This window comes from Gossypium hirsutum, chromosome A06, assembly GCF_007990345.1.
Source record: "Gossypium hirsutum isolate 1008001.06 chromosome A06, Gossypium_hirsutum_v2.1, whole genome shotgun sequence".
Taxonomy (NCBI): Eukaryota; Viridiplantae; Streptophyta; class Magnoliopsida; order Malvales; family Malvaceae; genus Gossypium; species Gossypium hirsutum.
This window is the reverse complement of record NC_053429.1, coordinates 1646947-1658887: the sequence shown is the minus strand read 5'-3', so window position 1 is coordinate 1658887 and position 11941 is coordinate 1646947. Positions and strand designations below refer to the sequence as shown.

The 11941-nt window shown below is 33.1% G+C and overlaps 3 protein-coding genes across 3 annotated transcripts; 1 reads left to right on the top strand and 2 right to left on the bottom strand.

Annotated features, from left to right (window-relative positions):
* The first annotated feature begins 939 nt into the window (after positions 1-939).
* Positions 940-1985, top strand: LOC107940311 (uncharacterized). The gene is made up of 2 exons (XM_016873748.2): positions 940-1189; positions 1280-1985. Exons 1-2 carry the CDS (start codon positions 1019-1021, stop codon positions 1742-1744), a joined length of 636 nt encoding a protein of 211 aa, XP_016729237.1. The 5' UTR covers positions 940-1018; the 3' UTR covers positions 1745-1985.
* A 648-nt stretch (positions 1986-2633) lies between these two features.
* Positions 2634-5472, bottom strand: LOC107940310 (succinate dehydrogenase subunit 5, mitochondrial). The gene is made up of 4 exons (XM_016873747.2): positions 5173-5472; positions 3717-4027; positions 3435-3620; positions 2634-2879 (listed from the first exon to the last, which is right to left on the bottom strand). Exons 1-4 carry the CDS (start codon positions 5345-5347, stop codon positions 2823-2825), a joined length of 729 nt encoding a protein of 242 aa, XP_016729236.1. The 5' UTR covers positions 5348-5472; the 3' UTR covers positions 2634-2822.
* A 946-nt stretch (positions 5473-6418) lies between these two features.
* Positions 6419-9133, bottom strand: LOC107940325 (26S proteasome non-ATPase regulatory subunit 14 homolog). Its single transcript, XM_016873765.2, has 6 exons — positions 8854-9133; positions 8123-8300; positions 7879-7960; positions 7173-7349; positions 6917-7084; positions 6419-6788 (listed from the first exon to the last, which is right to left on the bottom strand). Exons 1-6 carry the CDS (start codon positions 8993-8995, stop codon positions 6597-6599), a joined length of 939 nt encoding a protein of 312 aa, XP_016729254.1. The 5' UTR covers positions 8996-9133; the 3' UTR covers positions 6419-6596.
* Between the last annotated feature and the right edge of the window lie 2808 nt (positions 9134-11941).

Genomic DNA, 11941 nt, shown 5'->3' with positions numbered 1-11941 from the left:
GGCTCGATAAGAAAATTTAAGGTTAATAATATACGAATTAGTTGAAAAAGGCAAAATCCTTATTGTCCCAATACAATCCGTCATCGTTTGGTACCAAGTCTCAGTTTTCACCGTGACTTCAGCTTCAGGAAATTACTTGTAAGTAACTCCAAAGGAAACTATTTTATGGAAAAGGTGAAAACAAATTTATAAATTCACTTTGAAGGGTCTCAATAGGGAATTTATTTAATCCCAATTTATTTGTTGATATGTCTTTAGCCCCCCCCCCCTTTTTTGTGTGTTTTAATTTAACTTAGTCTTTACCCCAAAGGATATAGAATCCCAGTATTTTCAGTAAGCTGTAAAGCCATTATCAACACAAACATCAAAACAAATAAAGGAACTATAACAAGTTGGTTAAATTCTAATTTTGGTCCTTCAACTATGCTCGTTTTTGGAATTTAGCCCGTATACTTCTTTTATGATGTTCTTATACCTTAATTTGGTATCTTTGTTCTTATAATATTATTAGTTAGTCTAAATAGTTAATATTATTATACTATTTTCGATTAAATTTCGGTATGAAAAAGAGCTTTATAAAGATTAAATTGACTTTTATAAAAACATGCTGGATTAACCGAGGCTATTTAAGCAGTCACTAGTCAATTAAATGATATTCCTATAACAACTGAAAAGTTCTAATGATATTATAAAAGTAAAGGATTAAGTTATATTAGATTAAAATACAATGAATAAATCCTAAATTTAAGCATAATAGAGGGATAAAAACCCATAATTTGACCACCATATATGTCTATAACAATCAATGCTTTTTTATTTAACTGGAATAGTTAATCGTGTTAACCATTTAAACTAAGAATCATGTTGAATTAAAGTATAGTAATTAAATCTCAAATTCAACATAATAGAGGGACCAAATCCATAATTTCACCATAAAAGTCTTATAATAATCATTGTTATATAAGAATATGTATAATATAAAGTCAGTGTCTTAAAAATCAATTTGGCATTTCCAAACATGAGTGTCTTTTACCAAGAAGAGAACTCTCATCATTCTAAGAGATGCAAATTCATAGCTACACTTTTAAAGGAAGCATTTTCCCATTGCCATAGTTTCAATGGTCGGTTTTCGAGTTCGGGTCACGATGACGACGAAAACGCAACGAGTGACATTGATGACGAGTCTGAGGTATCAACAATTTCCCACTCTTCCTATACGTAGGAATGTTCATTCTGTTTCGTTTCGTTTCTTTCTTTGTTTGTGATATGTTGTTTATAGGTAGTAGTTTCGGAAATCCGGACTCGAGCGATGGAAAAGATGAACAAAAAGACGAGTTCAATGACGGGAAGCTTTTCGTGGGTGTTATCTCCATCGACGGGAGAGATTTACATAAGCTCGAATCATTTTAAAAGAAGAGACAACGATAATGAAGATGATGAATTCTTTTCAGTAGGGAGTTGTTTTTCGTTGTGTTCGAGTGGTGTTAGTAGGGAAGCGTTTATGTCGGCTAAATCAAATTTCTCGCGTTGTTCGAGTTTAAAGAATGTTGATTTCCCAGAGATTTGGAAGTTTGATTCGGAGGATTTCCGAAGGCGATCGATCATTAGGGAGTTTTGTCATTGTGAAGGGTGGCCATTTGGGTTATGTAGGAAAGTTGTGTTACTACCACCTTTGCCTAAATCACCCTCGGAATCTTGGTCTTGGCGTAAAGGGACCAGATTAGCCAAGACTCCATATATTTAAATATGTTACAAGTTTCTATACTTTGATATAATTCTTTTACTTCAAAAAATTTTTTTATCTATAAAAAATTTTAGTCCAATCATTGACATCCATCAATATTTTTAGTGTCAACAATTGGACTAAGAAAAATTATGATACTAAAATAAAGTACAAAGACTGATAGTATCTTAGTCACTTTTGTTTCGAGTTTCTCTTTTTTCTTTCAAGAATTTAATATGAATACTTTTATATATTTGAAGAATTGCACTCTTACATTTATACTTGAGTATTTATATCCTAATAAGAACTATTATTAACCCTCATTTGCAAATATATGGGGTAAGATTAGGTCAATAGTAGACCTATTTGAGGATAGAATTATCACTTAAACTCGAAGATTTACTCAAATTCAAAATAGTTGAAGTTAAACTATTAGATCTAAAAAATGAGTTTAAATAAAAAATTAAACCCATTTAAAATATAAGTTCAATCCAAGCTCAAATATTCAAGCTTAAATTCAAGCTAGCTCAATTTGTTTTCTAAATTTATAATATACTATATTATGTAATTTATAACAAAAAGAATAAATTATTAGTAACATATAATACTATTATGTAAACATTAAATAAAATTGATTACATATGAAAATTCAATAAACGAAAAAAAAATATATATATAAAATTTTAGAAAAATAAAAGTTATACATGCATGGCCAAAATAAATGAGTTAGTTAGTTACAAATATGACAAATTTGAGCAAAATTTTAAACCTATATTTTAGATTAAATAAGTTTAAATAAATATAAAATGTGTTAATATCATACTTAAAATTGACCTGAACCCAATAACCCTTAAGCTGGAGAAAAATTTTCCCATAAAAATTTTCATGCAAAATTTTCCCATGAAAAAAATTTCAGAAACATGATTTTACATTTTGATTTATTGTTTTTTTGACAACATAAGCCTTTTTATTTAGCTTTCCAAGCAAACTCCCAAGGTTTTCTAGGAGAACAACACCAACTTGTCTCCTACTATTCATAAACATGATCTAAAACAGAACAAAAAAAAGAGTTCACATGAAATGTCTCAACAATTTACTGCTAAGCTCTTTGTTCCACATAAGATCCAGAGAGTCCCGAGGTTCCAAGAACAGTAATCTGCATCGAAAGCAACCGAAAAAAATATTAGACCGAATTACATTTTTCGCAATTGCATGATTCATACACCTAAAGTTTGCGTTAAACTGTTTCCATGAATGCATATAAGTCTCGGCAGATGAAGATGGATTGGAAAACAGGTTATAGTTTAGCCCGGGGTTCAGCCAGGTGTTCTGGAATACCGGACGGTTAAGATGTTAACCATGGTCACAGAAGAACAAATAGCAATTAGCATATACAAGCTGAGGCATCTTAACCTAAATCGTAATTCTCTTGTTTCGTATTAAACACGAACTACGAGAAAATGATATGAAGTGAATGAATAAACCGTGTTAAAACATGGTTGAGGTAGATCATGCAGTCGTGACTGAATTCATAGATATGTTGCAAATAGTATATATAATCTGAGGCATTTTGGCACTTTAACCTAAATCATAATTCTCTTGTTTCGTATTAATACATGAACTACATGAAAAATGATACGAAGTGCATGAATAAACGCTGATCATGCAGTCGTAACCGAATTCATAGATATGCTGTAAATAAGTTTATTACCTTTCCCCACTCAGAACCTAGGCCACTACATCTCATCTTTAGGTAGATCATCTTTGATCCCAACTCATTCTCTACCTTCTTTCGCAAGTAGGTTTCGTTAGGACCAAATGCATCCAAGTAAGTCGCGTATCGTTGGAACACTGTCTTAAGTGCAGCAGCAAACTCGCTTGATAAAGGTTTTACATTCTACGAAATAAAGGATTCGATTCATCAGATGCCAACAATCGACAATAGAAAGAAAAGAGAAGGGAAAAACGAGGTCTTTATATATTATAGTAATACCTCTCCGCTCACTCCGATGCTGTCATCGAGTTCCATTTTCATGGTGATTAGAATACCACCAAACTCTTCAACAGCTTCAGCAGCACGGAAAACATTTCTCAAAGCTTCCTGACCGGCTTTGTCATCAGTATTTTTCGACAAGGCTTTCTTTGCATCTTGTACGACCGAATAGGGAAGCTCATCCCAACTTGCAGCCATTAAGTCCTTGAAAACATTCAGAATCTCAGTGTCGTTTATGTCAGGCAAATGAGCTGCATCTTCACTAAAATAGCGCATGCTTCCCGATCTCAACGCAAAGGACGACCTCCCATCTGCATATTTTCACTCATGAATTAAGAATGTCTTGGAACTTGATACAAGTTGGTATTATTACAAGTTACAAAATGCTACACAATCCACTAGAAGTCCGTATACATTTAATGCACTCTATTTACAAATCTATACACTGTCTACTTTCAACGCCTTTATCAAGGTAATACCAGCCCTTAATCGTAAGCAGGTACAAAATATAGTTTCATTAAAGTAGCTGCGTCCTAATATCATACACACAAGTACACATCAAAAACCCATAAATTAGCAGAAAACACCCACAACCTTAAGGGGATTGTGAAGAGCTTAAAAATCCAACCTTCAAGGAGTATAGTTCTGTTGACAGGATTTAGATTGCTTGGGAAAAAGTCTGTGAAATGTCATCCATTGAGGAACGACAGACACCTCAACAGGTCCAGCATTGGGCTCAGAATGTATATGTTCGGTTTTATCCCTGGGTTTTGTCTCCCAAATCCGCTGAGAGCCTGAGTGCGTTTACAGACTGGTTCTGCTGAGAGCCTGCCGTGGTGGCGTTTCCGCCTCCACCTAGCAAGAAAACTCAACATTTGCAAATCCTACCAAGAGCAAATGTTGAGATTTACTTGATGAGTGAAAGTGCTCCCGCTCTCTTGGCAAACTCGGTCTGTGAACCCACTTGAACTTTCAATAGACTCAGGAGACAAAACCCAACAATAAAACTGAACATAGACATCCAAGTCCAATACCGGACCTGCTAAGAGGTTCGTAGGCCCTCCTCCTCAGGTTCTTGGCACAATCAGCCTCTGAACTCACTCGGACTCTCAGTAGAGTCGGGAGATAAAACCCAGAAATAAAACCGAACATAGACTTAAGGAGGCGGTAGGCCCTCGGCAAATGATACTTCACAGACTTCTACCCGAACAGTCAAAATCCCTCAACAAGTTCAAATCTCGCAGACGTAAAAAAATAGCTACAAATTTGAAATCCCAAGAAGAAAAAGTCAGCCACGAGCTATATTACTGCTAAAACACTAAATCTAAGTCGATAGACTCAGCGATTCCCAATATAATCAGAAAAACGAGAAAGATAAACTCAGCGATTTCCATTATAATTAAAAAAACGAGAAGTGGGTAATCAAAAAAGAATCCAAAAGAATAGAAAAAAGTACCAGAAGGGGTGTTTCTAAGCGGATTAGTGGCGATAAGCGATGAGATAGAGAAGAAACTCCGGGAAACCAAGTGGCGATTGTGATTGACGGCGGCCGTGACGGCGATGGGGGTAAAACGGGAAGATCTGAAACACGCTGCTCTATAAACGGATCTCAATGCCATCATCTTCTCCATTTTTTTTTGAAGCTTTTTCTTTTTTTAGTTTTTAATCAAATTGGCAGAGTACAGAGAAAAGCAGAGTCAGCCAAGTATCGAAAGCGTTGTTTAATAAACGGGAAGCTTTGGCAAATCAATGTTTTTAACAATTTTGGGCTGGGCTTTAGTCTCATCTTAATTAACAGCATTTAGAAAGGCTTAGGGTAAACTACATACAATATCATTAATTTATTAGTAAGTTTATGTTTTGGTCATCTAATTTTAAAAAATTATAAAATGATTACACAAACTATCCAAATTTTTTATTTAATTCATTAAGCTGTTAAAATTGCTACTGTATGGCCATCTTTATTCGCACCATATGAAAACTGCATCAATCGAAAGTTTTCCATCCCCTTCTCTTCCTAAATCAAATTTTTTTATAAAATAGTTTTGAATGTAAAAAATCTACTGATCAAAATCTAAACAACTTTCTTTTTCGATTTTTAATAATAACCATCAAATCGACTTGAATTTAACCAATATTTTTATACTCATCGATGAGTATTGATCTATCATATCATACCAATAATTAAATCATCGCTAGAAATTCATTAGAGGGACTTCAAAAACAAAGACCTTAACAACTTACTAACTTAAATGAAAACAAATAGTTCGATGAGTATTTTATAACATTTTAAAACTAAGTTACCCAAACATAGACTTAATAATAATTTAATGATACTCAAAATCCGTTCACTTGAGCAAAGCTTGATAATAACCTAATTATATTTGAATTTCTCCAGATCACGAATGTAAGCCCAAAAACATGCAAAACCACTGTTGAAATCAAATTGGACTGGACAATCAAATCAATTAAACCAAAATTCATGAACTGGTTTAAACTTACTTTTTGAGTGAACCATTTGAAACTAGTTAAACCAGACTAAAAAACTGTAGTTAATATTTTTCATTTTTTTATTATAAATTTTTAATAATTTATTTAATTAAACCTATTCCGACTGATTGAGCTGAACCACTGATCTGGTTTTAAAAAACTTGAGCAATAATTGCAATATGAAGAATCTCAGAAAACTACCAGAAGGCAAGTAACAAAAGTTAAACATCTTCACAATCCCACTTACACATCAAAGAGGGGATAACAGAGAGATTAATGAGACAACATGACAGTCCCTTTCAAATTTGACAATACAATGGCAGTTTTTTGACCAACAAGCTATGATAGTTCCTGAATATGAAAAAAGAGTATACAGGTGCTAAAAGAGTTTTAGAACACCACCGTGTCGAGCATAGTTCCCAATGTCTGAACTATGTTTGACGACATCAAGTTCGAGACATGTTCCTCTAAGTGCTTCTTGGCATCTTGCCGGCCGACATTTGCGATCGCCAGCTTCTCAGGAGGTAATTCACCTTCCTCCTGCACTGCCTTATTGTATTTTATAGCTAAATTCAGCATTTCCTGCACATATCAAAATAAACCAACACAACATCATCACTTTATGGAAGATACCTCGCTTCCATGGGGGACATCAATATATACACATACATACAACAGCATAGCTTGGATGATAAAGTCTATTCAATCACCTGAATAGTCTGCTCATTAGTTTTGGAATGAGTATCGAAACGTCTAAGTGTCAGTCCATCTGTCCACTTCTTCTTGTGAAGATTCAACAGCATCTTTTCCTCCAGTTCATTCTTCCGGTAGTTAATGGCTATGGAGTAGTAATGTCTGTTTAGCCCATGTATTAATGCCTGATAAATGAAAATGGTGAGATGAATGAGACATCACAAGTAAAAGAAGATACACGAAAACAGTAAGACGTATTCATTTGGCACTCACTTGAATAGATGGCTTATTAAGATGCCCGAGATTAGATGTTGTCTGACGTGGTTCTTGGCCAAGCATCATGGTTTGTGGGTTGATCAAGCGGAATGCATCAATCACCACTTTCCCTTTAACACTCTGAATTGGGTCCACCACCACTGCTACAGCCCTTTGGTTCAAAGCTTCAAAACTCTGCAAGCAATAAAATATGTTAAATTCCGAGCATGAAAGACTTTGACACGTTTTTGATGTCTTCCCAATGATCAAAGCTTCAAAACCAGGAAAGGTGGAAAAAGAGAGAAGGAACGGGGCAGGAGAGACTGGAGAGTTTAAAAAACTATGAATCACAATCAATACAATGCAGCGTCCAAAATGATTGCCTTAAAGGTATCAATTAAGGACAGTGTTATCAAAGCAATACCCATGCCCTTGAACCACCCCACTCCCTAACTACAGAAAAGAAAGAATTGAAGCGTAGAGGAAAAAGAACCCTATAAGACAAATAATATCATGAAACTGAATATAAGAGCTAGCTAAGTTGAATTTTTTGTTTCTTTGTAAGAAAAGAATGAAATGATCAATGGGCTGCATCAATGCTAACACTGATGGAAGATAAAAAAAGGCTCATGATCTGACAAGAAAATCTTCTAAGCTACAGTAAAATAGTAAGTGTCCTAGCATGTGTCTAATGCAGCACTATGCAAAAAAGTTTGAACACAACCTGCTGTGTGTTTATGTCAACACCAGAAAGCCAGCAGCCAAATCCAGGATGTGAATGGTACCAACCCACCACCATCTCTGGTCTGCAAGACCAAGCAAAAGGGTCAGCTCAATTGAGAGAAACAGGTAATCAAGGAGTACAAAACCATCAAATCTTGTTAAAAAAGTATTATTTCTTCAAAGCTCGAGTTATTTCCAGCAACAATTATAAGCTAATATGAAAGAAACTCGAGAGTAGCTAATACCTTCCAGTTTGTTTGAGCATATCAAGCATATTTGTTTGAAAAACATGATCCACAGCTTCAACACTGACACCAGTACCACTCTGTGGCATCGCAAAGACATCCACAACACGTACGGTGTACTCATCAACAAACTCTCCCAACATCAAACCCATAACTTCCATGGGAACTCCAGCTCTTCCTATAAAATTTTCACATCAAGCAAAACTCAGAAACAGAATCACAACAACCATCAGGTATAGGTTATCTTAGACCTAACAATTGGACAGGTCAAATTGATTTTAGGTAGAGTCAATCTGGATCAAGTTAATTCAAGTTTTAAATTGCTCGGATCAGTTCCGAGTTCAGATCACTTCAGGATAAGGTGAAATCTGGTTCGCGTTGTTCATTTTTTATAGTCAAATAACATCAGGTAGGGTTTAGATTCAGGCTTTCACGTTTAGGTCAGGATTTAAAAATTAAAAGTCTAAATTATTCCTAAAATCGAAATTGAAACAGCTCACATGTCTCATAAGCAAGTAAATGAAAGGCAGATCAAAAAATCGAAGTTTTTATTCAATAAAGTAAACCCTAAAACGCAAAAAGCAAAACAGTATAACCCATCGATTGTTTCTATCAATTTTCTCAACAAAAATATAATGCAGAGAAACCTAATCACTTAAGCAAGTAAAATCAGCAGAAGAGAATAGGAAGTATGTATATATAAATACACACACGGAGACAGAGAGGGGTACCGTGCTTGAGCATTTTGAGGAGGGCCAAAGAGGAGATGTAGACCTGCTCCGACGAATCGAGAGTCGGCGAATCCGGCGGTGGGTGACCCAACGCGCCACCAGCACCGGCGAACATCCGGTGCAATCGTTCCATACCGGACATCGTCGATCGGAGTTTTTGGGAACTTTTCTTTGGTAGCAAGACAAGTGAGAATTTCTCTGATTTTTTTCTGTCCCTTTCGCTTTGCAGCTCTCTATAAATCCTTATGGGCTGTAAAGGCTAATATATATAGTACGGCTTGTTATGTCGGTCCAGGTCCGGTCCAATTTAAGCAATAGGTAGTGGACCTAAAATGGCCCAAAAATTAAATAGATGGGCTTCTTTGAGCCCAGTAATCGGGGTAGCGATGGAGATTTTTTATTTGTATATAAAAAATAATAATAATAAATTCAGTTCATTCTGATCAAATCGAATCCAAACCTAGTTTAACTTGATTTGATTCTAAAAATTACGTTTAACTTAAATTTATGCTAATTCGAACTTAAAATTGACTCAAACCTGGAACAATCTAAATTAAAATGACATAAACACAAAATAATCTAAACTCAAACTAACCCAAACAAATAATCTAAAATGATTTAAACTAAAATTGATCATAACTCAAAATTATTCGAACCTGAAATAAGTCAGAGACATTAAAACTAAAAAACCCAAAATCAGTATGACTCAAAACCCAAAACACTTCCAACCCAAATCAGATAAGTGAACAGATGTTGATATATGTTGGTAGCAATATCCTAAACTAAATCATGCATTATCCCACAATTATCCATCTGTTATAGAAAACACTATAATGGACTATAAATAGATGGTATTGCAATGGGATTGTGTGATGCTTAGGGTGCATAATTTAATTTGTTTCTCAATATTTTTAAAATTAATAAATTGATATTTCTAAAAAAAAGTAGAGTAATTTAATTCTTTTTAATATTGCAAGTAAGTAATTAAAGAATTAATTACGACGTTAATGTCTTTTGTTAGTTGTACATACTTTTGATTGCTATAACAACGAATTTAGTTCTTAATGTTTACATGTTTTGTCAAATTTATTGATTCTAAAAAAATCAACAAAATTAGCCTCAACATTCACACATGTTGCATGCTAAATTTGTTAAATAAGGACCACATTGATAGAATGTCTAAAATTTGAGAGTTGAATTTGTAATTATACCAATCAAGGTTACATATAATTGGCAGAAAATATTAACTTTGAGATTAATTGTCCTTAATTACTCATCTTCTAAATTGATAAGGATTAAATTGCTCGAATTTTTTTAGAAGAATCAACTTGCTCAATATCAATATTGAGAGGAATTGGATAGGTGTTTTGGCCTCTCTTTTTTTTCCCTTCAGCATAAAAAATGAGTGGGGAAGAGTTTAGTAGGAAATGTGAGATTTAGTGTAGTGAAATTCTTCTCTAGGCAAGGCCCCACAAGCGTGATTAAGTCCGAATTACAATAACAACTACTTGTATTTTAGATTTCTATTCTTGCTATGTTTGCATGTTAGTATATCATTTGGTATACCCATGTTTCTTGGCACACTTCACTACAAATATCACATTTTCACAAGGTTTGCATTATTTATTTATTTAGAAGAGTTTACATGTATGATTACATGGATAAGTATAATACAAATCACATTTAATATATGCTCAATCAGCTAAAATTAGAAAAGACCCAATACAAATATGATGGACTGGAAACCAGAATAAATTCAAACAAACTCACACATGGTAGGACTCAAACTTAGAATAATCTAACAAAAAACCTACACATAACATTTCCAGTATATATATCTTTTTGGTATAATCACAAGTTCCTTAATTTGTTTTAGGAATAAATCTCAAAACTGTACATGAATTATGGTTTAATGTGCAATTGTATACGTTAACTTTGATTTTGTGCAGTTTTATACATGAAATTTTAATTTGATCAGATTCTTGTAAATTATTAACACAATTATTGATATAACATCATTTTATCTTTATATATCACATACATGAATAATTATATTTATCCAATATAAAAATAAATTAATATATTTATTTCTTTGAATGTGCATGATTAAATCAAAATTAAAATTTTAAGTATATATTTGAGCCATAATTTGAGTTTCACGTATATAATTGTACTAAATTAAAGTTCATGTATATACATTAAATCAAAGTTTATATATAATTTTGAGATTTATCCATTTATTTTACTATCTAAGACTAATCATATTCGAGTTAGAGGTGGAATTTAAGTAAAACCCTTCTAAAATGGCAACTCCAACATTTACAATTCCACGTGATAAAACTCAAATCCGATGCTTAACACCCTAAAAATGTCAACTTTCTCAACACTATCAGAGCATTAAAGATTGATATGTCACTATTTCCTCGAATATTCCTTGAACTTCTTGATTTTTTAATATATCGTAATCAATCATTTTTAACCAAATTGGAAGTAGATAATTATGTATATAAATAAACACAAATATATGATGGTTGTTAATGAATTACAGTTAAGGTTATTAACTTATTAATAAATTTACGTTTTAGTCATTTAACTTTAAAAAGTTATCAAATGGTCACTAAACTAGTCAAAAGTCTTCGTTTAATTCACTAGGCTGTTAAAATCGCTGCTGTATAGTTCAGTTTTTTTTCCATGAAACAACTTGAATATTACAAATCTTCGAACTAAAATCTAAACAACTTTCTTTTCCTATCTCCGACATTGACCTTCAGATCGACTTGAATCTAAGCTATGTTCTTCTACTCTTTGATGGGTATTGATCCACCACATTGATAGTCAAATTATTACTTGAAGCTCATTAGCCAGGTTTTCTTAAAAAAAATAAACTTAATAACCTAATGATTTAAAAAAAAATTTAAACTTAATAACCTAATGACTTAAATAAAATTTTTTAAAAAATTCAATGACCATTTTATAATTTTTTAAAATTGAATGACTAAAATATAAATTTATTAATAATTTTATAACTTTAGGTATAATTTATAGAGACAAAATCCAAAAATGAATGGGCATGGATTCTTAAAACCCA